This window comes from Phoca vitulina, unplaced genomic scaffold, assembly GCF_004348235.1.
Source record: "Phoca vitulina isolate PV1807 unplaced genomic scaffold, GSC_HSeal_1.0 scaffold13, whole genome shotgun sequence".
In the NCBI taxonomy this organism is placed as follows: Eukaryota; Metazoa; Chordata; class Mammalia; order Carnivora; family Phocidae; genus Phoca; species Phoca vitulina.
In genome coordinates, this window is record NW_022589716.1 from 1,658,997 (window position 1) to 1,686,411 (window position 27,415).

General features: G+C 51.0%; 1 protein-coding gene across 1 annotated transcript in view; it reads right to left on the minus strand.

Moving 5' to 3' along the window:
- The window catches only part of MED26 (mediator complex subunit 26), a 55,380-nt gene extending 30,128 nt beyond the window's left edge, over nucleotides 1–25,252 (minus strand). Inside the window, 1 exon segment of the mRNA XM_032412323.1 lies at nucleotides 25,181–25,252. Within this exon segment, the coding sequence (XP_032268214.1) occupies nucleotides 25,181–25,252 (72 nt within the window).
- Nucleotides 25,253–27,415: the final 2,163 nt, after the last annotated feature.

A 27,415-nucleotide genomic window follows, 5' to 3' on the forward strand; every position in this document is an offset into this window, starting at 1 on the left:
GAAATCTAATGACTGCAATAAACAAAACAGAAGTAATAAAAAATACACTACACCGACTGCAAAAAACAACTGATACCAAATCCTGGGTCCCACTCAAATTTCCTGAGCCCCACACACATCCCCAGAAAGCTCCTGGAGGGGGGGTCCGTGCCCCCCCGGACCCTGAAGCAGGAAGAAGCCTTGGAGAGAGATCACTCTAGTCAGGCCAGGGTTCCAAGTGCCATCTGAAGGCCTACCCTTTACACTTTTCCCACTTCACTCTTGTCCTGAACAATAGTACCTGGGCTTTAGGAAGAACGTTATATTTTTTCTAGTACCATTACAATAAATGCACAGCTATCAAAATAAAACATGTTCAGGCACCTGGGAGGCTCAGTCGTTAAGCGTCTGCCTTCAGCTCAGGTCATGATCCCAGGATCCTGGGATCGAGCCCCACATCAAGCTCCCTGCTCAGCAGGAAGCCTGCTTCTTCCTCTCCCACTCCCTCTGCTTGTGTTCGCTCTCTTGCTGTGTCTCTCTCTGTCAAATAAATAAAGTCTTTAAAAAAATAAAATAAAAAATAAAATAAAACATGTTCACCTCCAACAAACCCATAAAGCCTTTCTCCATGGTGGGCAATACTGATCCCCCATCCCACAGCCTTTATTTATTGGCGGCCTCATCAACTCACAGAGGAGCTTGAGTCTCTGCCCCTCCAAAACAGATGCCACATATCTCACAAAAAAGATCGTAAATATGACGCAAAGTATCTCCAGGCCCTGGAGGAAGCAGAAGAGCGGGACTTCTTCTGGGCAGCAGCAACGGGAGGGAAGAGCAAGGCCATGCTTATATTAAATACTTTTTCTGACCCTAAACCCCACATTAAGGTGAGGAGAGCCAGAAAAGAACCAGTCAGACACTGCAGCATTTCTGCTTCTGCCAAACTCCTGACCAGAGGATCTTCCCACTCCTCCCTGTTTCACTAGGACTTTGGTTGGGGCCTCCTCAGGGGGGGAGGGGGTGTGTGGAAGGCATTCATCTGACCCCCGTTCAGTGCCTGCTATGTGCCAGATTCTGGGTGGGGGTGGGTGGGGACTGTCCTCAAGCCCTGGCTCAAAGAGAACCATCCTGGTGGTGGAGACAGGTGAGTGTACCAGCAGGGCTCCAGGGAAGGCACTACAGAGAGGTCTTCATGAGCATGAGGCTCAGGAGGGAAGAATGGGGGGTGCAGAATCATAGGCATGCATAGACACGGAATGGGGGGAGGTAAGGGGGACTGGGAGGCCAGGAGAAAGAGGCAGGCAGAGGCCTGCTGTGCCAGACATTGGTTTGGGAACTCCAAGCTCAGCCTGCCTTGTAGAAGCTGGGGTGCCCCACGGGTATGCGGTGGAGGGGGACGAGTTGAGCTGCAGTTCCCATCACCCCAGAGGAGTGTTCTGAGCCCATCTGAGTCCCTTGGCCAAAGTCCCTACTGCCCGTCTGTCCCCAAAGCCCCTCCACATGTTGCTGGCACTGCTTCCCTTCTCCCTGTCAGCCTTGGGCTGGAACTGGGGTTCTGCTGTAGCACCCTGCCACGGGACAGGGCCAGTCACTTCAGGCCTCATCTGTGCCTTGGGGGGACAGTGCCATCCAGCTCATAGGTGCTCTGAGGACTGCAGCATGTGCAAAACCCATGCCCTGGGGCCCTATGCGGGAGTCTCTCCACCAAAGGGCACTAAGCACCACTTGCCAAAGGGGCACCGGCTCTGTTTCTGCCTCCCTCTTGGGTAACACTGGATTCCCACCAGGCTGAGTGAAGGAACAGCAGAAACACCCTGCCTGCCCTTTGCTGATCACTGACCGGGGCCCCTTGCTCCTGAAATTGGATCTGGCCTCACAATCTTCTTTAACCCAGAGCTCAGGGCAGGTAGACCACTGAGCACTGGCGTGCAGGGAGAGCCTGGCCTAGCCTCTTCAATTATACCCAGCGATCTCCCCCGCCCCTAACCTGAGTTCCTCTGACTGCACGTCTGCCAACAACACCCAAAGGGAGCCCCTGCCTCTCTGAGTGTCTGACCGAGACTCTGAGACACATAAACACTCAATACCACACATGCCACATACATACACACACACACACCAGACCCCAGACTCTGAGACACAAAAACACTCAATACCACACATGCCACGTACGTGTACGTGTACACACACACACCCCAGACCCCAGAGGCCCTGTCAGGAAGTCCTGGCCCTGCTTTCTAAGCCGCAATCAGCTCCCCAGGTTTCTTGCTTCCAAGGCCTCCTTCTCACTGCAACTCTAACAGTGCTCCCCCACCAAGCATGAGGTGGTCTCTGGGTCCCCACCCCCCAGTCTGTCACTCCCAATGACAAGCCTGCAGGCACTGCTTATTGTGGGAGCTTTGCCTAGAATATGTACTATGAAGAGCCTCAATAAAGCAAACTAGGCACTACTTGATTAAGAAATTCTTACTACACACAAAAAATTAAATTAAAATAAAAAAAAAAAAAACAGAAAAAAAGAAGAAAGAAAGAAAAGAAATTCTTACACACATAGCTCTACAAATTACTGTCCAAAGGGGTCAGGCTCTATCAGCCCCTTTTTAAAGGGAGGAAGTTAGGGCACAACAAGGTCACCTATTCTGCCTGAGGTCACACAGCTGGGTTGGGGCCCCAGCAGCCTGGCAACCAAAACCTGGCTCTTCACCGCATGTTCCACCACCTCTCTCAGAAATACACAGATAAAGTGCAGCACGGCCTTGAAGGCACTCCCAGTGCGGCTGGCTGGGCGGGCAGGCGGGCAGGCGGGGCTGTGGGCTGTTCAGGATATTCTGAGGCCTCCAAGGAGCGGGATGGAGGGCAGCTCTGAGGAGACCTGAAGAGTGAGCAGCAGTCTGTAGGCCAGACCAGGAAGGCGAGGACTCGTCAGGTCAAGTGGGGAGCAAAGGGCCGGGGGCACAGAGTAGCAAAAGTACAGAGAACAGCAGATGAGAGTGAGAGGAGGGCCATGGCAGGTCACATAATGGACCCCAGGCCACGCTCAGAGCAAGGAGCGACACGGTCAGATCAGACTGCAGTTTTAAATAGCTGGACACAGCTGCCTGGCGGAGAGCTCAGAGCTGAAGCAGAGAGAAATCTGTAGGTGCTGGCCGGCCCCATACAGTGAGATGGTGACAGGCAAGATGGGGTGGATGTGAAATGAAGCGGGACCCTGAGGCAGGACCCAGGGACTCAGGGCTCATCTGAGGAGAGGGACAGGGCAGGAAGGGAGGGCCTGCAGCTGGATGCCAGGGAACTACTGTGGCACTGTCCCAATGACGTGTGTCCCTTAGCTCACTCACTTCCCAAGGTTCTGAGCACAGACTGCTCATGGGTCACCACGTTTCACCCACCCTGAGATGCACCAGTGTATCACCAACCACTGAGAGACAAATGGTGCCAACTCACAGCCTGACTCCAGAGACATTAATATGTGACTGAAAGGAACACACCTCACTCCTCAGTCCTCATACCCTGAGTGCTCAGAGGCGGGCAGAGGTACACGGTCTCCCTCATGCCCAACGTAACATCTGGGACCAGGTGCCATCCCCAACCATCCCCTCCGTTCAACCATGTCTGAACAGATCCCAAGGCTGGCATCTGGGATCCTCCCACCGGGGCTGGGGTAGCAGCTGCCACACCTGAATGCCACATCTCCCAGCCCAGCCCGCCCACAGCTCCACCAGCAACCTTTCCACGCTCCATTCAAAAACAGCTCTGGGGCCCTAGTGAAAGAAGCCTCAGCATGCCTGAGCTCCTGGGAGGTCCTTCTGCCTGGACTGCCCTCCCTCCAGTCCTCCCCTCTGGTTCGCCCCACCCACCTCATCCACTGGCATTCCTCCGCTCCTCTTGTGCACTGAGCCACTACACCCTGTCACCCTGTTCATGCTCACACAGCACGGTGGCTGACAAATGCCGCATATGCAACTGGATGAGGCAGCCAAAGGAGTGAAGGGGCGGGGCATGGAACCCAGAACCTTCTACCGTAAGGTCATCAGCTTCTGTGTCTCTAAAAGGGCGCAATCGCCCTCCCGTGGGATTGTGTGAGGATCTGCCCAGTGCATGGTCAAGTGCTGGCCAGCTGGGGGTCCTGATCTGTGCAATGGGAATCATTGCAATCACCACCTCTCCGGACTCCTGCTAAACCAGATGTGCTCCTGAGTGCTTGGGGGCTTTCCTGAATGCTCAAGTGACATATGACAGGGGCTGCAGAAGATCCAGGGCAACAGACCTCAGCAGTCTCCCCGTGGATAAACAGCAAGGCCTTAACACTGGCTGCTTCTGTGTCTTAGGGACAGACGTGACCTCGGGATCCACCCCACACCTGCCCTCTCGCACCTAAGCTCAGCTTTTGAGAAACAGAGTAGGGGAGAGGGATGGCTTGGCTTCAGGGAAGGTCTCGGGCCCAGTGAGGCTCCAGGCAGTGCTCACAGGGCCCTGTGGTAGTGCAGGATGCTGCCTCTCCCTGTTCCCCATCCTTCCAGCACCAGCTCTGAGCAGAGCTACGGAGGAGGCTGCCCGCTCTGCCCTGCCCATAGGGGGCCCCCGCGGAAGTTGCCCCGTCATGTCTGCCACCGTGAAAACCAGCACTCCACACGTTCACTCTCTGAGAGACTCAGTGGAGACATGCACACAAATACTCCCATAGCACTGTTTTATTAATAAATTCTGGGAGCCAGCTCCATGACAATGAAACAGATACGGTCACAGAATATTATGCTGCAGTTAAAGGAATGAATTATACTCATACGTAACAAAGACAGAGAGCCGGGACATGCTGAGGGAAATGAGCTGCCTTCAAAATGACAGACTTATGTGCCAGCATTTATTTAAAAACCATGCATGGTGTTCTAGGATGTATCTCTACACACAAAGACATACTCCAGACTCATGACAGTGGTTCCCTCCAGAGTGACAGAAGAAACTGCATCAGTGACAGAGGCCAAAGTGGCCTTAGCTATAACCCAAACACTTAACATTTTAAAAGAAAACTGTATTTATTGCTTGTGTACTGACAGATCAGTGAAAAGAAAAGGAATCACAACATTTTAGGCAGAGGATAGGGCGAAGGAAGGCCCAAGAGCACAGGCCACACCTGGATGTGCAGGCTGGGGAGTTCGCCAAGGTTCTGGGGGGCTCTGAGTCGCCAGAGTCTGTTCTGCAGAGGGGACATTCTGGATCTGCAGGGGCTGCACATGGGGACATCAGCTTTCAAACAGAGACAGTAGGGCGTGGAAGGTGACCCTAGACCCGGTTTGCCAGAATACATGTTTACACCTGTTGTCCAGTGTAACTTTTAATAGTGTCTCGTTCACTCTAAAAGTGTCCCGGTATGGAGAATAAGAAATACAGTCGCCCTGGCTATCGGGACAGGGAAGGAATCACAGCTAGGCCTCCTGACTTGGACACTGTCCACTACCACCTCCTGCGTTTACTGCAGGCTCCACACTGTGCCACCACTCTAGGGGCACTGTCCCACAAGTCCCAGAGCTGCACTGGCATAGAGCATTCTACAGATTCAGAAACGGAGACTCAGAAACGAGATTCCTGCTCAAAGTGACACAGCCCACACAGAGTTTGAATCACCAGCATGGGCAGGACTTGGGCCAGGCCCCGGGGTCCTGAGACTGAGAGGCAGCCTGAAGGCCACAATGACCAGCCGAATAAAAAGAAGAAATGGATGTAAAAGAGAGTGCCCAAAGGGCTGCCTCCACAGGAGGAGGTACAGGAAATTCCACTGGCCTCTGCCAGCACCCATCTGCAGTCCATGTCCACACATCCCCCCCAGATAGCGAGCAGCCGCAGAGGGGACTGGCACGGGGCACCAGCCGAGAGATGGCACCTCCAAGCTGTCGAGGCAGTCCAGGAGCGGAGTCTCCGTGCTGGCGCCGGCTGGCACTACCAGAGAGGGGAGGGGCTCAGAGGAGCAGTGGGGACGGAAGAGACGCCAGGGTGACAGAGGAAGGGGTCAGGTGGAAGAGGCCCAGGGAGAAGAGCACCAGCCCAGATTCCACAGTGCTGGGAAGGACGGAGCTACAGGGCTCATCCTGCCAATGAAAGCCCCTCGGAAAGAAAACAGCGCATCAGGCTCCCTGCTCAGCTGGAAGCCTGCTTCTCCGTCTCCCACCCACCCCGCCAGCTTGTGTTCCCTCTCTCACTGTGTCTCTCTATCAAATAAATAAATAAAATCTTAAAAAAAAAAAAAAAAAAAAAGAAAAAGAAAACAGCTGAAGGCTGCACAGGGCTCTTAGTGACAAAGCACCCTTTCACATCTGTCTTCTTACCCAAATCTTAGCAAATCTGTCATTCAGTGGGGCCAGCTCTCCTCCTTCCTCGCTCACCTAACTCACATACACACTTCTTCACTTCCGTCTCCCTGCAAAGGGATGGGTGTCAGATCACCAGCCCAGCAGGCAGCTTGACAGAGCGCACTGGTGACTCCACCTCATCCTTAGCGCATCACCAGGGCTCTACAGGCCTGGACCCGCCTGGGCATGGGTGCGTCTGGAGACAGCAATGGATTGGTTTCTCGGGGGCTGCTACTGCTCTCCTCCCTACAGGACCAGGGATGTGATGGCTTTGGGACTGGGTCCCCAAAAGCACAAACACCTTCGTCTAATTAGGAATGACACAAGTCTGCAAGCTGGGCCAGTCCTGCCATCTCACTGATGTGGCAGTACGACTCTCCGTAAAGCTGGGATGCGAGGGGCCCCGCAACCAGCACGGGAGAGACCACTGAGCCTCTGGACTCTCTGAAGCTGTCTGGCCCTGTCAACGAGGCCCGCACCATCGGCACACAGCAGTCTCAAGACGCACTGGGTTTAGGTTTCATTCTTTTCTTTTTTGAGGGAGTGGAAACAAATATAGCATTAGCCACGCTGAAACCTAGAGCAACTTTGACGGCCCAGTGGTGAGGTTAGCAACAGCGATTCCTTGATCTGGGAGGAGAAAGTAGCCAGAAGATGGAGCTGCTCCTTTCCAGTGGGGAGGGCACCCCGCACACACCCAGAAGGAACGCTTGTCTCTAACATCAGGGAAACCTTGGACGCGGAAGCCCAAACCCATCTGGACTGCACGCTGCCAACTGCAGCAGCCAGCAGAGAACAGTCACGAGCGTTCACTCAGCAGCTATCTATTTACGGGGAAAATAAGATGTATTGCACACGTGGTGAGGAAGGAGGAAGTCAGGGAACAGACAGCTTGTGGGACTTCCACACATGTCGAGGAAGGCCGACAACAGAGAGGCGAACAGGACAATGTGAGTGTACCAAAAGCTAAGAAAAAATAACCATGCAGCGTGTTACAGGAAGGCTTCTGCTGACCGCTGGGCCTGGGGAGGTGGGCACCTCAGCCCCAGAGGCCACAGAGAAGCAGGACGGCCCTGCCCCACCGTCAGGCAGCTGGCTCACCGCACGCCCCTGAGGGGCTCCCAGCACAGCCTCTGACCCAAGAGAGCCACGCCAGCCGGCCGCCCGCTGCAAAGGCAGTAATGCCAGCTTGGACCAAGAGCCTGTGGCCTGCGGCCAGGGTCCACACTGGCTAGGAGGGGGGACTCTACCCAGGACCAGGCTGGAGCCCACTCACACCAACCCACGAGAGCCTGGGGTGAAACTTTCAGGAATCTTGGGGGCCAGCCGTTAAACACAGCCACTGTGAAAAATGCAATGACAGAAGCTCACAACGAGCTGTATTGAAAACAAAGATGAAATACTCACAACTCATCACTTCCTACTTATTTTGCCACGTTACTATTATCTAGGTTTTTGAGTTTATTCATGACTATTGTATCCAAAGGGAGAAAATGGTGTGCTACTGAGGCATCTCTTCCCAACTCCACATGTGGTGACGTCATGTTAGTGGCTGGAAACCAGCCACAGTGGAAGTATTTACACCGTGGAAATTGGCAAACACTACAAATAAGGGCTTAAGTACTCCTGGGCCATATCCAGTCCAATGTCTGTTTTTGTAAATAAAGGTTTTTTTTCATTTTATATTATTTTTTATCAAGATAAAACTCAAATAACATAAAATCAGCTATGTAAATAAAGTTTTATTGGAAAACAGTTATAACCATCCATTTCCATATTGTATATGGCTGCTTCTGTGCTATAAATAACAGCAGAGTTGTGACAGACTCTATGGCTCAAAATATTTACCATCTGGCCCTTTACAGAAATAGTTTGCCAACCCCTGGGTTTAGATTTAAGAAAGTGATGGAGAAAATGTTAATAATGCAGATTAAATTTAAAAGTGTGTCATGCCTGTAGCCATTACATTAGGATTAGCACAAAGGAACAAGGAAATATCCTTCTAGTATTTGCAAACTATTATCTAATTCAGCATTAACATAAACAAAACTATCAATCAACATTCACGTCAGAACTACACTCATAAGCTAACTACAGATACAAAAGATCAAAAATCAAGGAAAGCAATCTGTGAAACAATTGGTATACAGAATTGACAATAAAGAGGGCTGTGTATTTTATTATTTGTGAACTGTATACTACCCATCCTGTTTATCAGTCAAATGTATAAACCTACATGTATATGTGTATGCATACTTTTTTCCAGAAAAGGCCCGTTGCCAAACATTTACTGACACACCACAGAGTAAATTTGTACATTACTTCAAAGAACCTGAAATAAAGTCTGAATGAAATGAAAATCCATTTGCATAATTACTGTACTTCAACGTTACAAGCAAACACGAAAAGAGGGAAGAACCTGGATTCATTAGATATAGCAATTCTTGCCAATTATTGAATGTTTACTAAAAATTGGCTTTAAGTTTCATCACCTGCACATGCAAACAGAATTTCTCTACCGTGATTGTTAGAGTCAAGCGAAAAAATCCAACCTAGCATAATAAAAGTCAGGTTCATGGACATAGCACTCCCTCTTATAAAAATTAATGACATTATTTAGAAAGTCAATACAAGTTAATTATTTTACACATTCCCTAACACTTTATCCTTCATTTTTCTCATAATCACACTGAAGAAATGCCACGCTCGAGTATTTCCCTCCGGTCCCACTTGGACTGTTCCCCCAGAGCACTGTGTGGACACCATCATTTCCTACGTGTGCCATGACAAGAGAGCACCTGGCGGCAGCGTGACACAGCAGGGAGGGGATGGGACTCTTTACAATGGGCGGCCAGGAGAGACCTGAAGGAGTCTGATGGCCACAGACCTGAGGACAGTCATGAATGAGGGACAGGGAAGTACACATTGAGGATAGAAGGAAAGAAGGGTCCAAGTCACAGAGCACCTGTAGGTGATGATAATGAGTGGGATGTCTGAGTGCACAGGATCTTAACTGGCAGAGTGATGAGATCTGATACTGGTTTGGAAGGAGCAAGAAGGAAGTTTCCCACCAGGGAGATGGCCAGGCACACACCAGAGATAGAGAAGAGACAGTCCGGCGGTAGAGCCACTAGGCCTTACAGATGGACTGGACACAGTAAGGTGGCAAAGAGCAGGAAGCACGGACGACACCAGGAGTTTACCAGAGCCACAGACATGGCTCCACTGACTGCGATGAATAAAACCATGACTCCACACACGTCCCCTTCGTCCTGGTAGGCTGGACCCCAGTCCTCTGAGAGCATGAAGAACAGGACTGGTGGCCCTGACGAGGGCAAAGCGTTGCATGCCGCTGCTCTGAACCTCCCGGATACGCATGAGAAAGAACTCTACCCTCTCTGCTGGTTGCAGTACACACCGCCCCGTGCCCACTCCACATCTGATTGCTCTCAATAGTTCTCGAGTACTCTTCAGGCTAAAGCAGTCTACTTTTATTTTCATTTTTTTACTGTTTAATTAAAAAGACAATGGAGCACAGGAAAAACAAAAACAAAAAATGTTCCTACTGCCCCAACACAAGTGTTCTCATTTTATCCAAAGCTCTAGTTTTTGTGCCTTTCCTAGTTGTGCTTGGCTGACAAAAATACTCCTTTTCTACATCATGGCAAGACTTGCCCATTTTTCCACGGAGCTTTCAGGACTGTCCTTCACAGCTCTATGCTACTTGTCTCTGTAGATGCACCGTGTTTCCTAAGCTTCTCCCATGCTGTTAAATTGATGACATCAACAATCATTATTACATGAATATATCTATTAACATTGTTATTAAAATTCATCGTGTACCTGTTAATAGATTCCTAGGAGCAAAAGGACTAGACCAAAGGACACCAACGAGGCTATGCCTTCTCCCTACATAAAAACTTTCCAAAAGGGTGAACTATGAAGTAGCTCCTGGATCCTGCCAGCAGGGCGGTGCGGGATGAAGCGGGCAGAGTGGGAGACCGATTCGGAGATTTAAAATAGCAACAGGGTAGCTTGAACTTGAGTCCTGATTCCCGGCCAATGCCATTCTTCCCACATGTTTGAGTACAAGGTATATTTTCTGATTATTAATCACATCAACATTTCTCTGTCCGGTGAGGTCTCTGAGATCTTAGGACTGTTAGTTGTGAATACCCTCTCCATACAGAAAGGACGTTGCTTCCTAAAGGCGATTTCATTCACAAATTCGTATTTTGATCACCCTTGTCTGCAAATGCAGTACAAAGGGATTCAGAAAAGTCCAGACAGGTTTTAATCCTGACTGGGAGTTCCAACTGAAGCACCTCTTCCAAAGAAGTGCGCCTTTCGTTCTACAAGTCTGAGATTTTATGCTACAACCTATTTCTTCCCGTTTCCCACCCCCAGGGAGCTTTTAGAAATGTGTAAAATTATGCAATGCTGTCTGGTAACTGCTCACTGCTCACACTAACTAAAGGGAAGACTATCTTTGAGAAAAAACAGCATCTGTGAAAACCAAAGTTAAATATCTACAAACTCATCCAGGAGAATAACTGCTCCTGCCCCCATTCCCAAAGAGGTGGGGGAGGGGCTTGCGCACGCCCAGTGCCCGACGTGCCCTTCAGTAGGGTAGGGCTTGTTTGGTTCTCACTGTATAGACAACAGCAAATTTGAGATTGAAAGCAAATATTTGATGTGATTTGTCCAACGACAAACATCTCAGAGACTGAGCAGTAGAGATTTGAACCCAGGTCTCTCCAAAACCCTTGAACATTAAATACTCTTCTTTTTTTCTGTCTGTCCATCTCTCTTTTTACTTAGGAGGGAGGCTCAAAGGATTTCTATTCGATTGTTAACTGCATTCATCAACCCAGACTTAAGAAATGAGAAGGCTTTCTTCTCCACAAGACAAGAATGGAGCAGATATGGCTCAGAGGCTCTAGAGACATTGGAAAAACCAGAGCTGTCTGGCTGGGGAGGGGTTGAGATGAGTGGGTGGCAAGGGAGGGACAGGAGCCCCATTCTGCACCCCTCTGCTAGCCCAGGTGCAACCATCTCTTCCACTTCCCATGTGGAAAAAGACAACACAGCCCCAAGCCCTTACCCAAAGCACAAGTAATCTGAGGCCCCAGAAGTATGCTAATTCAGGTGGTCATTGAAATTAAATAGAAATTTAGATGTCAGTTCCTTGGTCTTACCAGACACACGTTAGGTACTCGCCACCCATGCGCAGCTCAGAGCTACCACACTGGAAAGCACAGACAGAGACCATCTCCATCACCAGGCAGTTCTCTGAAAGGAAGGAAAGACCTCTGCAGGGATTCTCACACACCCCTCTCCTCTCTGCAGGCTCGCAGTGTTGTCTCAAAGCAAATGCTCTGAGATCAGCTATGCAGTGGCCAGTTTACTAGCTACCTCATCCAGCTACACCTTCCACTCCTCTATGAAATGGGATAATACCTAGCAGAGAGAGAGAAGACACCTTAAGAGCTGCTGCTTTTGCCCTCCTATCTCTTCTATTAAGGCCTGAAGATTAAAAAATAACCTTTATGAACTCCATCTGCAGGTCTATGGTCACTGATAGGATTATTCTCCCCTTTCTGCATGGCCTCCAGTAAGGACAACCTCCCTCCCTCTTTTGTTCACCTATCACACAGATAGTACCCATTCCGTCACAGTTATCTTGGTGACTCAACAGAAGCTGGGCACTGTACCAGGCACCCACATGCTCAGCCTCTCAGGACACCGCCACCAGGTAATGGTAATGGCTCCAATAGCCCCGAGCCACAAATAAAGAGACTGAGCCTCAGAAACAGGAAGCGATTTGCCCCAAGTCCAGGCAGACAGAAGCAAGAGAAGGACCTGAAGCTGCTGCTCTCACTGGCTCTCAGCTGGTGCTCAGTGTTCAGAGCCCCAAGCAAGGGGGACTCATCCTGGCCGGGGCCTCACCCACAAGAGGGAGGAGGCCAGCTCTCCTGCAGGGCTGGGCCTAAAGGGCTCACCACCTACTGAAGGGGCTACACAAGTACAGCAACACCTAGAGCGCCCTCCCCTTTCCCTGCGTCCTGTCACTCGCCTCCAGAATCCCCAGACTCCCTAGAACTACGGGACACACATGGGACAGGCTCGGTGCCTGAGTGGTAACTATGCCACTATGGTTCCAAGAGAACCCACATACCACCGGAGGACACCGAAAGGCTGAGATCTGGAGAGGGCCAAGTAGTCCTAACAGGAATGAAGAGTCTTCCAGGGAACCAGCCACCCCAACCCCGATACTCGTGAGCTGAGCGGCTGCCCTGCCCAGGCCCCACCAAACCTGAACTTTTACCCTCAACCCAACTCAACCCTCCCCAGTTAGGCACTGCTTGTGCTTGTCTGTAGTTTGAAATGAGAGATGGACCCACATCAGTTCATAAACTGGTCACTGACCGTAACAGAACAAACAGGCTCACTATGCACCAGCAGAAGAACCAAGGTGGGTGGGGAGTGCAATACAGGCATGTCAGCTTAAAGGTGCTGTGGGAAAGATCAGACCAGGACACCAGAACAGCCAGAAGACGGTGCTCCTGAGATAGCTGGCACTGGCCTTGGTGGGGGAGGCACCCTGGGCCCAGAGCCCAGAGAGGCAGGTAGGAAGTGAGGAGGGAGGGGAAAAAAGAGGAAGGGTGGACCATCCAGGTGTGGGTACACTAGCAGGTCAAGAGCTGACTGATGAGCAACTGAGCACAGCTGGAGCAGCGGGGGAGAGAGGACGCCTGAGCCACAGACTGGAGCATAATGTGCTTGGCTGATTCTGTCTAGACTCTCTTGATTACAAGTAACAGAAAAGCCAGCTCAAAAGGGCCTCATCCAGAAAAGAAGCCACTGGCTCACTTAACTGAAAAGTTCGGGCAGGGCTCGCCTTGGGCCAGTCAGGCCATGGTGACTTAATCCTCCCTCAACTCCCTGGGCTGGTCTCACTCCTGGGCAGGTTGTCCCCAAGCAGGAGACCCTAGCAGCAACCTGCTCATATCCTCTCCCATTCATGTCTCCACCCCAACCACACCAGCAAAGTGCGAAAACTTTCACAGGCTCTGACTGGGTCATAGGCGTATCCTCAAACCACTGGCCAGGAAGATGCAGCCCTGTGACTGGCTAGTTCCCAGTCACTAATCATCCAATAGGCATGGACCAGAGGGTAAGGACAGGAACTGGCAGCTAGAGGGGCTGCCCACTACGGGGCCTGTGAACTGTTAGCTGCCATGTATGTCGATACCCAGGGCACTTCAGGATTGGGGCCACATTCCATTCTCAAGAGCCTTCCGAAGCAGCGTATGTACATCCTCCTGAGAAAATGAAGGCTGAAAACCTGACCTCATCCAAGGCTGCAGAAAAAAAAAAAAGATTCCAGTTTAGTCCTGTCTAATGACAAAGCCCAAGTTTTCCACCCAGAGAAAGACTGTCTTCTCCACTATATGCTACCTCAAGAACTCAGACTTTACCCAGCCAGCCACACAGCCTCAACAGAGGGGATGAAATGTCTGTGTTTTGGGACATTCACTCTTCAGCTGGTGTGGAGAGGAGAGCAGGAGGCCGACCAGCTGCTAAGCAGCTGCACTAGACCTCCCTGGAGATCCCATTTTGCAGGAAGGGGGCTGCCACAGGAGGGGGACCCCAGGACAACTCTGAGGTTGCCTGCAGAGTGGTGGCACCACCAACCACCACAGAGTAGCATACCAAGGGCAGGAGGAAAGAAGGTGCCTCCACTCTAGAATGGGCTGCTTGCACATCCAGGACAACAGTCAGCTGGAGAGAGAGGGTTCAGGTGCTGCTGGAAGCCATGGCTCTAAGAGTACCTGGGAAAAGCCTGAAAGGCAGACAGGGCCTTGGTAGTGCTAGGCAAAGCCAAAACACTCAGGGATAAGGAGGCCCCATGGGCATAGAGTTTGGAGAGAACGGAATGGCCAACACAGCAAGGTGCAAGGGGAACGGTGGACGATGGGAACCGATCAGTGTTAGGCCTCAGGCCTCGCTCACTCCTGCAGAGGTACACTTAGCACTAACCCTATAGCGGGGAACTGAAGACAGCACGATGACCCAGGAAGACAGCCTGGAGTGACAAACAAAAGTACATGCTTGGGCCCAGGGTCAGCTCATCTCACAAAGCAGATGATGCCACTTCCTATTTCCCAATTTGGGGGAGCCCACCTCCCAACAGATAGAAAACCATGTTCACTGTAATCCTAACAAGAGTGTCATCCCCAGGGCGACAAGCAGGTGCCCACTCCCCTCTAAGTGGAGCTGACAGGCAGGTTCACCAGAAACCCTAAGTCAGTCCCACCCCCGACCAGTGTCCTTACCATTTCTGTCCTGCCACATGGGAGAATGACAGCAGGCTGGGGGGCACCTATTGTTTTTGTCTGAACCGCAGACCCTGCTTCTACATGCTCCTCCCTGACTTCCTGTGGACACTGCCATTTTCTTACAAGGTCCCCTTCACCCTCAAACCAAGCCAGAGTGATTCTCCAGTTTTCAAACTGGAAGCAGGAGAGCAAATCCCCTCTTCTTCAATGGCCTACCTGTCAAGAGGTCAAACTTGAGCTGCTGCATTTCCCACCACGTGGAAGAAGTCTGTCCATAAGACAGAGAGACAGACACACATGTGCTCACAAACACCACTCTGACTCAGTGATGGGGTGAGGGAGGTTACAAGCAAAGGAAGGACAAGCTCACATAACACCTGGGAGGGTGATGTTTCTGCCCTTTGGTGAGAAGATAAGTTCCTGCATTCAGTGGCAGCACTGCCTTGTCACCAACCTTCAAACTGAGAATTGTAAATGCTTGAGAAGCTCCTCTAAAATAGAAGTGAAAGTGAAATATCCATTCACAAACCTTTCCTCCCATGGTCATACCAAAAACCTAACATGTGGCCCACTTCTGTCACTGCTAGGCTACCAGCATCCAGCAAGGTGGGGGGGTGGGGAGCAGACATCACCAACTTCAGGTTGGTGGTTGGGGGTGGTACCCCCCCCCAAACAAAGGGAAGGAAAAATGGAGAAGGCCGTGAAAGATCATCTGACCCTACCCTTCTCAGTTAACCTAAGGGGAAGAAGCCAGGCCCGGAAGTGCAGGTAGCAGTTTCTGGTTACCCAGGTTAACCAAGGGCAGAGGAAATGGGCAGGACAATCAGCTCTGAACAGACCATCCAGTGCCCATCCATTCCTCTGAGCCAAGAGGACAGAAGTGTGGAGAACTCAACTCTCGCCTGTTCATCGGGGCTGCTTCCGAGCTACAGGAGGGCTGTGTGAATCTGGGCCTCTAGACTGCACCATGTCCCCCTGCCTGGGCTGGGTGCAGCACCAGGAGAGATGACGGGGACTGGGGAACAAGCAGCACTTGTTGGCAGGCTCTCCAAGACTCCCAAAGTGCTCCTCAGCCCAGGATGGGATCAGAAGCTGCACCCCAGCACTGGCGCTAACACAAGGTAACAGCAAAATACCCAAGTGTGACTATAGGCAAATCAGGGTCTGCAGGTACAACCAGGAGTGGGTACTCAGAACCCCGTGCTGTGACCTCATAACATCCAAATCATTCCATTGCTTACTCCAGACCTTACATTTTAGTAACACCCATTTTTGTATCTGGACCCAAGTCTCCCAGGCCAGCACCATGCCCAACTATTTGATAGTATTATCACATCAAAGAGATGATTAAACTGGCATGCATTCAGGGGCATTGTCAGATTGCCCCCCACCCCATTACCCCCTCCCACCAACAGGACCCTGATGTTTCCTGGAGGAACCCCCTCTATTCTGGGCCGGTATGGGTAGAACTACACCATGCCCAGATTTAGGGGTGCACCAATCAACACTAATTCCATCAAAGGCCAGAGAAGGCACCAGGAAATGTCTGCTGAAACTTCTGGAAAAGCATCACCTTCTCTTCCTTCCCCTGGATGATGGTCAAAGAAGGCGAATCCCCAACTGGGGGAGCTGGGAGGAAGACACCCCACTGTGTGAAGGGAGCACTACAAAAGAGATGGAGCAAAGCCAGGTCCTCACCTGAGAACAGACTCACCTCTGAGCCTCTGAGTGGCACAAGCCAATCAGCCCTTTTGCATTTACATTCCTGTCATGAGCACAATACGACCCTCCCTCTAGGGCTGGCTGGCCAACAGAATTAGTAGAAGTAGAAGACAAGTGCTCTGCTGGCATCTATCTAACTGAACACCTGAAGGAAATTACGTGAAACAACTGGCGAAAAGGGTACACTGTTCCTACTGTACACCCTACACATCAGTGTCGCTCATCCACAGACAACACTGAAAAGTCAGCTTGCCAACTGCTTGCCTGGCACACCTGCAAGATGCACGGGGTAAATAAAGTTGGAAAGCGTCTACCTGAAGTGGATTCCAGAAGGGCTGGCCTTAAAAAGAAGAAGGCAGTTAGCTACCTTCTCAATCACCTGGGGAAAGAGAACGTGGCCACGGCCCCATACTCCAACCTGAGCTGAGCCAGGGACCTGATGGCAAGAGGGGTCAAGAGAGCTAATAGAACTGGGGGGGAGGAGGACAAGAAGAACCCAGCCCCCAGGTGTGCAAGGAGAGCTGTGGCCAGCTTGGTGGATCAGGTGGCTACCCAGAACCAAGTGTGACCAGAGGTGTGGGTAGGGGATGGAGCCGAAGGTACAAGTATGGGCAGGGCAATGGGGCTCCCAGTGCCTGGAAGAGGGCTGCCAGGCCGCCTGCTGAGCTCTCAGTGTGAGCCATAGTCACATATACATGAGTCTTCCGTGAGAGGACCACAGAACCACCACCACCACCCCCACCACAGAGTCAAGGCCGGCCACAGCCAGCCACCTATGAAATCACTCTGCACACCGTGGACGGGTGACTGGCATCTCCACAGCAGTCATGAGCTGACCCACCACAGGATATGGCCTGGAAGAAGCATCACCCACTTTCTGACCCTGATGAAACCCAGGGGAGAGGGGTATCCAGGAAGGGTCTGGTTTGTCATGGGACCAAAGAGTCCCAAGGCAGCATTTGAACAGTATCTCCAGGGTCCACAGACAGTCAGGGATCTAAGATTAAGAGTCAACTTTTCTCTGTCAGGGGTGAAAAATGCCAGCCAAGAGACAGGAAAAAAACACCTCACACCTTTCCCTCAGCCAGTTCAAGAGAAAGCACAAGGCATTTCAGGTACAACTTTCCTCCCAGCCTAGCATAAAAACATACCACAGACAAATCCAGCATGAGGATCCAGACTCGGGCAAGAGAGTGGAATGCCTACCTTGTACCTACTATGCTCTCTGAGGTGACATGGGAGGTGGCAGCAGATGGGTGAGGCCTGATGGGGGGTAAGAAGAGGAGGATTCCCAATCCCAGTGTGATCCCTTCTAGCTGTGTGTCTACTAAGCCTCAGTTTATGCACCAGTACCTCCCTCCCTGTGTTGCTGTACATACTAAATGTTTTGAATTTGTGAGAAGCGCTGAAAAGTACCAGCCCCTAGTACCTGCTCGGTAAGTGCTGACAGCCAGCTCCCAAGATCAGCCCTTTTTACAGGAAGATCAACAAGCTTCTGAGCACCGGCTTGCTATGTAAATCCTAGAAACATGGGGATTAACTCATGCTCCACTACCAAGGAGCTTGCAATCCCAAGGAAAATGTAATCAACAAGACCTGTTATCAGCAGGAATGTAGGGTTTTTAAGTTATGTAGAGTGCCTGAGGGCAACTGTCTGGGATGAAAGCAGGAAAGGTTTCTGGAAAAGGAGAGCAGTAGGGATGACAGTAGGCCACAAATGTGAGTTGCAGAGGATCCCATCCTAGGTGTCACACACAAACAAGGACGGTTAGCTTGCAGACTTAAGTGGGGGCTGTTTTGATGATAAGACACAACTTCATTTCAAAGCATGACTAGATTAGGAGTAGCTTCTTCCCTTGAATTTTCGGAAAAAAAACAGCTAAGAAAAGTACACTGTCATTATGTGGAAGCTCCTGAGTATTTCTGATCATAGAAATGGATCCTGACGGGCAAAAAGGTTAGGAGCCAAGGCTAGAAGATTCCAAAGGGAGAAAGGTTGTGGGAACTTCGAAGGAAATGGAAACACGAAACTTAACATTTAAAAACACTTTGTATTTATGAGGTTAAACCTCCGAAGACACAGTGGAGTCCAAATTCCCTGCTGGGCGCCGCTTCTGTGGGAGGCAGGAGGCCGTCATTAAGCCCACTACTTCTGAGCCTACCAGCACCGGGTATAGGCCCATAGTGTCCTCTGCAACACTGGAGAGGTCATTAATCTCTACTCTCCCCGAAAATGAAGACGGAGCATCTACCTCTAGGACTAATTCAGAGAACAAACCAGTATGCAAAGTGTTCCACACTGTACCTGGCACACAGTAGGTGCTCTGTAGGCTGCGGCTGTCCATTTTACAGCCTCCAGTGGATAGAGACAGGAAACCTCATTGCAGTCCCAGGAGCATTCAAAGGCTTTTCAGCCCCACCTGCCTGGCAGTGGCACATCACCTGATGTGACCCTTCTCCTTTTTTAGTGGGCTCCTCACACAATCACAGAACCTCCAGGAACTCATGGGCAGGAGTCTGGGGGTCCAGATGGAAGGCCCGGGCATGTCTGCACATCCACTTGGCACAGTGGTTCTGGACTGTCTCAAGCCAGCTCTGACAATAATCAAGAGCTCCCCCAAGAGCAGCAGGGCCTACCTCCCAGGACCTCCTTCCTCTTCTAGGTTTGCCTCAGAAAGCCACACAGAGCAAACCTAACCCCAGGGTACAAAAGCTCTTCAACTACTTGAAAGCAGACCCCAGGCCCTTCACAGAGCCTGACGCTTGCCCCCTTCCCATGCCACTGCTGAGAAGGCAAACTATTCAAGGATTTGCCAGCCATCCCTCCAAATTGTTTTCCTCGGGTCAGAGACGAACCAAGAACAGACTTCCTGCATCTGACTCTAAAACTTATCATTCTGAAAACTCAAATTATGAAGTGTTCTAGAAGTCATTTCATGCTCCTCAAAATTCTGAACTACCTCTGAATAAGACAAGCGAAGAACTGTTCCATTTAGACCTAAGAGCTGTAGCCCTGTAAGACCACCCCTGCCCACCCCCAAGCTCTACCCCACCCCAGACTGCCCATGTGCACATTCTCTTCCTGTTCCAGGTCCCTCGAGGGCAGGGGCTGGGCACCTCCAGGTCTGAACCCCCCACAGCCAAAACCATAAGCAATTGCTAGAAATGTTTATTCAACTGCTGTGCCACCTTTTTTAGTTTTACCAGATTTCTCCATAAACAGTGTGTATCAGTTGGTGACTGAGATGTTAGTGTATGGCCTCCCCAGACCTGGAATTCAGAGACCACTATTAACCTGCGCATGCAGAATATTGGTATGTCTTCCTTATGCAGGAAATATCCTCTAGTTCATGGAATCCCCACATCAATACTTGCTCAGTTCCACATGTGTGCCCTGAGAGTGAACAGGAGGAGTGTGGGCACTAGAAGGGCCAGGCTGAAAATGCACTGCCTATGCAGTCACTCGCCAGACCACAAACTCAGTTCCCCATTCCAACAACCAGCTGAGGGGTCCCAAAGGGACCAGATAGACTAAGGACAGCACAAGGGAGGAGAAAAAGGCACAACTTCTACTGACAGAGACAAAGCCCCCAGCTTCCAGAAGGCGATTTAGGGTGGGGGCTGGGCAGAGACCTGCCCAGAGAACTGCAGTCACCTAGGAATCGGACTGAGTTCTGGTTCTGGTTAAACTGGAGCTCTGTCTGAGAAGATGCTTAAACAGACACCAAAACTGAGGCACCGCTCCTTCACCTAACCCCAAGGCTGGCACCCTTGAGGTGCATGTCCTGCCACTCACAGCGACATCTTGAGCCCAGGTGACCATGGAGCCTTTTCACATCTGTATCAAGACAAAGGCCCCTTGGGCGCCTGGGTGGCTCAGTTGGTTGAGTGACTGCCTTCGGCTCGGGTCATGATCCTGGAGTTCCGGGATCGAGTCCCGCGTCGGGCTCCCTCCTCGGCGGGGAGTCTGCTTCTCCCTCTGACCCTCCCCCTTCTCATGCTCTATCTCATTCTCTCTCTCAAATAAATAAATAAAATCTTAAAAAAAAAAAAAAAAAAGACAAAGGCCCCTTCCCACAAGCTGACCTTAAACAGTCCTCCAGGCCTCTGTGACTTCCAGCCAGGACAACATTCTCTGATTACAACTAAAGCCACTTCTGAGGACCACCAGGAGACCTCTGCGAAGACAGAATGTAAAATCCACCTTCTTCTGAGGAAGAGAGTGAGTCAGAACAAGGACTTACACCTGCTTCACAAGTGACACTTGTTACCTGCCTGTCCCAAAGTCATAAAATGCCACACTGCTCTTTTCAGACATCCTGGCCACATATAAAGAGCAAAGACAGGAACGTCATTGCATTTGGGCAACCAGAGTGATCAGAGAACATACACACGTTTAGATTTTATATGCTCTAACATGTTGGAGAGAATTAGAACCTACAGCCTTCCTTTTTACAATTTTTAACAATCCTCCTTTCGGCAGGATCAACAGTGTTTCAAGTTAACATCATAAGTGCTATAATCTTGAAGCAAAAAACAAAACTGGCATACAAGACTTATGAAAAGTTCTATTATCAGTTGGCAGTTGCCACACCACGGTATGGTCTGGCCCAGGATTCTGTCCCTGCCAGAAACCTTAAGATGTTTCCAGGACAGGCTAATATCATCAACCTGTTAGATCTATCACAGGTAAATCTAAACCAATTTGTAATCTCATATAAACTTATGTGGGACAGAAAAGGCTCCCCGCATCTTTTCTTACCAGCTCAAGAACACTGCCTCTCGGGCCTCTTCTGAAGTCATCTCTCCACCTTTGAGGGCAGTGTAGTGACATTAAGAGTTAGAAACAGTCAGTTAAACTTTGGGTAAGTCCCTAACTTTAGGGCAGTCACCTCAAATGAAGTCAGCAGAAACAAAAGCATCTTGTCCTCTCCTGGCCACAGGAGGCACCCACTAAACAGCACCGACTGTCATCATGCTGTTGGCTTCTGCACCTGCAGGAAGGGGAGACCGGCTGCTCACTCCACCTCCCTTACAGGGCTGCTGGGGGGAAGCAGGAGACCCTGTTGAAGTGCTGCAAAATCACGTAAAGTATATACCTCTGTGTCAAGTTCCGTTAGAATTTTGTTATTTTAAGAAGTTCACAGAATACACCTTGCATTAAAAGAAAAAACTTTTAAAACAATTCATGTTAGAATCTGAACCCTGGATCTGGAAGGAGCTTTATGGGTGCACATACCAGTTCCCAGTCCCACTTTGCAGACAAGGACCCTGCAGCCCAGAGAAGCTAGGCAACATCTGAATCTTCAAATTCCCAGGTGGGAAAATTATCATTCCTTGTGTGTCTCTCTGTAGAGGCCCCTTGGCCTCTGACCACCTCCCATTTGTGCCTGATGTCTGCATAACTGTGAGAAACAAAGTAGTTTCTGAAGTTTCCTGCTGGAGAGCCTGACCACTGGGAGGCCTTTATACAGACATCTTTGGCAAGTTCAAGTCCCTTTTTCCCCTCAGTGCCTTCTCTGGCCTCTCTCTGGTCTGAGTGCAGAGATGCTCACCTGCTTTGAGCAAGGCCTGCCTTGTGCCATTATTCAACTTGTTATGGGGATGCAGTACCCACTCCACCGTCTGTCAGACCTATCCTCAGATGCCGGACTAACATCCGTGTCCTTCACGGTTCTAGAGAGTTCTGAATTAGAATACTCCAAGACTGAACTTCAGCGCATATAAAAGTCACACGGGCTTCATAGGCCCAAGAAGGATTCTAGGTTTCAGTCAGTTTAACCAGCACTTAGCACTCTAAAGCGTCCAATGCTTCTGCTCTAGAGAAAAAGAAACAAACCATGCTCATGAAGCCCACATTCTGGTCAGGAAAACAAAGCCTGAACTTCCATGAAACAATGAGTGTCCAATACAGACAAGAACCTAATCACCTGCTGAGGAGACTGTGCTTGGGTGGACGGACTCCAATTTCTGGGCAGAAGGAAGACAGAGCCCTCAACTCTATCCACCAAGATTAAGCTGGGACAAACGCACACACTGCACTTAGAGATTTTCAACACCCTGGCTGACATAGCCACAAGGAGGGTAAGGCTTAGATTGTTCTGAAAAAACTGTTAGCTGCTTTTTGAAAAGGAGTGTAGAAGATTTACTTCATTACTGAGTTGGCAGAAATTATTAACTCAGAGGCCTGCTGTTACAAAAATTCAAATACTCTAGAGGCTCGAATTGAGAACATAGAGACAACTTTCCTCTCAAGAACTCCTTTGTCAAGGAGATGATCAGTTACTTTGTTACTTCGCTAACTTCTCAGATACTTGTGGATATTAGGTCAGCTGCCTGACATTGATTTTTCAAGCAAAAGCTAAGTTTGTTAACCATAATTGCATGCCCATAAAGGTAAGCATTACATGACACAATTCTCTGTCGCTTTTCTCAGAAGAGGTTTAATTTTAGTGTTGGCTCTTCAACACTGTCCCCATTTTTTTTTCCATGAGCATCTTAAATATGTGTCAACTAACTATCCCAAAGTGGAGTTCACAATTGGGCAAGGTAGAGAAAAGCAGCTGTGCGCCAGCAATGCCTTCTTGGAGCTACCTCACTCTCGCCTGAGCCCAAGTCAATCCAGAGAAACTGCAGAACTATGGTCGCACCACCTCTGCCAGTAACCTGTTCTGCCATGGCTCCAGTTCCTATATGGGGTTTGCTCCAAGCCACACTCCTGTCAAAAGGTTCTTAACAATGCTCACGGATGGTTACTGGCAACGGCGGCATTTAAAGGAGGCACTTTCTTCATCGCTCATATTCAGACACAGTTTCCCAATTCCATCCACACTTATATTAGAACTCTATGCACACCCATTAGTGATGGAGTCCCCCAAAACAAACCATATGAAATGTGAACCCCATGCCATGAAAACAACCATGGGCTTCTAGAATGTAACATATGTGCACACACTAAAATACAAAAACCTGAGATTTGTTTCCTTCTCCCTCTTCTGGCTAACCCCCCTTCCTCCTCTCCTTCCTCTCCCCCTAGGAACCCTTTAGATTACAGCCTTACACAACACTGGAACCCCTGAGGTCACTGCTCCATCTAATCTACAACATCGTGACCGCCTGTCAAAGCGACTCCTGATCCCAAAGCTCTCCTAGGTGGCATTAAGGATCAGTGCTAATATCTCAGCAACCTCTCAGATTCTCCCGAAGGCAAACAAGCACGTGGAATTCAAGAAGTTATACTCTGGACAAAAGATGGAAAAGTCACCCAGGTTACATTTCTCATGTCACTTGTTTTATCCACTAATATTTCAATCTTGGGAACCGCGGCAGCACCAGTTACTGCAAAAAATTCGGAAAGGTTTTATATAGCTTGTGTGTACTCCATCCCCAAAGTCAAAACAAAAACGTATACGTTTGTTAAAAACAATTACCACTAAGTTAACCTTAATGGGGCCTGAAGACTAAGGATAAGAGGATTACTTGTGATACAAAAATCAGAGTCTTACAAAGACCGTAACTCCTCAATTTCTACCAAAATTTTACAAGCCAATGTGAGTTACTCCAAAAATACCAAGCTTAAAGCATAGTGCTAAGAGTAATTAGTCAAACTCACATAAGGGAAAACAAAAACCCTACAGTGAGAGATACCTGAGTTACCTGGCCCAAGACAATTTTTTTCTTTGATCCCAGCATATTAAAAAGTGATCTCAATGGCCACTTCCTGGTCTCCCAGCAAATGCAGGGGCTCACTTCATACCTGGATGCCACAACATCTTCCTATTGCTCAACCTGCTCCTGCCACAGGGGAAAATGACCCCTACTGCCAACAATCCCTTGGAGAAAATATGAGAACACCATGAGTCTTCCCCTACACACACGAAGGGGGGCAGAGGAGATCCCTCTGCAAACAGTAGCCTAGGTGGAGGGCCATCTGAGAAAGCAACAACCTGGGGTTAACCCTGATCGTCTAGGTGACAAACCACCAAGCTAGGACGCTCAGGTAGGGGAAGGGAGAGCCGAAGGAGGGCTCTTGAAGGAACAGGAGACAAAATAATCACCTCTAATTCACACCAAAAAGCGGGGCTCTGGGTTGATCAGAGACGCAATGAGCATTTAGGCCCAGAAAGGTAACAGGAAGGATCCCTCCCTCCCCAAAATCATCTACCGTCAGCAGCGATCCCAGGAGGGATCCGGCAAAGGCATGTCCACTCCCAGAACCAAGGGGGGACTCTCCACGCGCCCTGGGCACCCGGCTAAGGGCAAAGTAAGCAGGGGGGTTCCCTCTGAAGCGAGGAAGGTGCTTCCAGCCGGGAGAAGAGGGAAGGAGGACTTCCCTGATCACCCAGAAGGCCGAGACACAGGCAGCACAGGCTCCCGAGTCATACCCCGGACACCAGTTGCTCCACAGCCTTTCTCCCTCCCCTCCCCCCACGCCGGGAGGACTTCCCGGGGGTCGCGAGTCCCCGTGGAAGGGCAAGGCCGGTGAGCTCCGTCAGAAGCAGCAAGGGTCGTAGAGCTGGAGCGAGAAAGAAGGGAAAGCTCTGGCCTCAGCTCCCGTCTGCTCCCTCCGCCCAGGCCGCACGGAAGCCTCGGCCTCACGTACCGAGCGCCGCCAGACTGCCCGACCTGCCCCCGGCTCGGGCCCGTGGGGCGAGAGACCGGGATGGCAGCGGCCCTCGGGGGTCGGTGGGCGTCGGGCGGGTTCCCTGGAGCCCGGCGGGCGAGGGGCATTAGGGAGGGGGAGGGTCCCGGGCCCACGCGGCCTCCGTCCCGGCCCGCGCAGCGGGTACTTACGTTGCTCTGGGGGTCGATGGCCTGCAGCAGCCGGTCCCTGATCTGCTGCGGAGACGCCGGAGCCGCTGTCATTGCCTGGGCGAGGCGGGGGGGGAGCGGCCGGGCCAGCGGGCGGGCGGGCTGAGGCGGGGGACGGGGGTCACTCACTCGCCGGCCTCCGGGAGCGGAGCCTCATGTTCCCCGCGGCGCCGGGGGAGGAGGGGGCGCGCGGGGTGGCGGAGAGGGGAGCCGGGGCTCGGGCCCGGGGCGCCACCGCCACCAGAGGAGGAGGAGGAGCCACCGGAGCCGCCGCCGCTGCTGCCGCCGCCTCGAGAACCAAACTCCAGTGAGCTGCCCCCGCGCGGAGCACTCTGGGTAACCCGCGCCGCACGCAGCGTCGGCGCCACGCTGAGGAGGTTGGGAGATGGGGCGGGCGGAGACGCCGGGCCTGGGCGGGGCCGCGCGCGAGCCCCGCCCCGCACCCGCGCGCATGCGCGCGCATGCGCACTGGTCCACCGCCCCACCCCGCCCACCGCCCGGCGGAGGGAGCCGTTGGGAGGCGGTTGGGCGGGGCAACGGCCGCCGCCGGGGGCCCCGCCCCCGGCTGGGCCGTGGGGAACTGAGGTTTCCGACGGAAACGCGCGGTGCGCGCCGAGTCCTTGAACCTGGGCGCTCCAGGCGGCCGCCTCAGGGTGGGGGGGCGGCGGAAGGTCTCCTCATTGGGGAGAAAAGCCTTCCCCGTACCGACGGAGGTGATGGGAGTCGCGGGAGAAGCTGCCAAGTTTTCCGAGCCGGGGGTCCTCAGCCCCTTGATCGCCGTTCCTGGGGGCGAGGGAGACAAGTCCATGTTGTGATAATGTGCCCGGAAGGGTCATCTCAGGGGCGCCAGGGGCCGCTCCACCCTTCCAGAAGGAGGGGGTGCAGGGCGGGGGTCTGCAGCGCTTGGCGTGCTGGGATCACGAAAACATGAGACCGCAAAGCGCCTCTCGGGGGAGCCGTCACGCCAGCTTTGGGGAAAGCCCCAAAGCCAGCCCCGTGAGCCCACCGACCCCAGGGTTGCAAACCTGTGTCAACGCCAGGGTTTCTCATCCTGGGCACCAATGACATTTGGGGCTGGATCACTGTTGCGGGGGCTGTCTTGCGCATTTAGGATATTCAGCATCCTGGGTCTCTACCCACTAAACGCCAGTAGCACTCTCCCCTCCAGTCAGGTCAACCAAAAATGCCCAGTCATTGCCAGATGTCCCCTGTCGGGCAGAACGTCCCCTGTTGAGAACCACTGGTTTAAAAGACCCACCCTACTTTGCGTGGAGGTGCTGGAAAACTGAAACCCTCATTCTCTGAACAAAACCTTTCACAAAAGGAGGGAATTGAGGCCCAAGGTCACCCAGAGTTCTAGGTCAAACCCAGAATTGTTAAATGTCAAGCCTAAGGAGCCTCCTTCCCCACCCCCACCTTACTGCCCTCTTCTACTGCTCTCCGCTCCCTCTGGAAGCCCTGTTAGGAATACTGTTATGAGAAGGGGTGAGAAGGCAGGCTGAGTGGATTATTAGCTGCAGCCTCGGGAGAAATAACTTTTTTTGTTGTTACAGGAAGACCTAGATTTAAAACAGGAGGGAGGCAGCTGATGAGAACCACACGCACGCCTTGGATCTGTGCTACACCTGTTAGTCTTGCATTTGTCATGCTTCTGGGAAGCATTTTTATTTGCAAAAACGGCTGTTTCTGCACGTGGTTGTGGCTGCTTCCTTCTGGACATGTGAAAAGTTTTACATCACACTTGTAGGAGAAAATAAACATGGGCAAAATACTTCTCTTTAATTTACTCACTCACTCTCCTAGAATGAGGTGCTTTGTGTACATGCTCCAGGTTGGAAACCAGCCCATTTGGAGATACTCTTTATCTCACTTTAGATAAGCAAAATAAACAAGCTCTCCCCCAAGCATATTCTGGTCCTGCCTTTCTTTTAATTTCTAACTCAGATGTTCAAGATCTTATTTTTTTAATCAAGGATCACAGACAGAAGCAATTTGTTTTGCATGGGTCAGGTCGTTTAACAAAGATTTGGAAAGCACTCAACTTACCTGCTCTTTTTAAACTAAGAAGCAACATTAAGATGACTGAGTTCTGCATGGCCAGCTGTATACACATACCCAGACACAGGTATGCAGTTCAGCTCCATAGATGTGGCACAAAGTGGGGCTCCATAAATATTTAACAAATGAATGAAATATTAAATATACTGTATAGACATT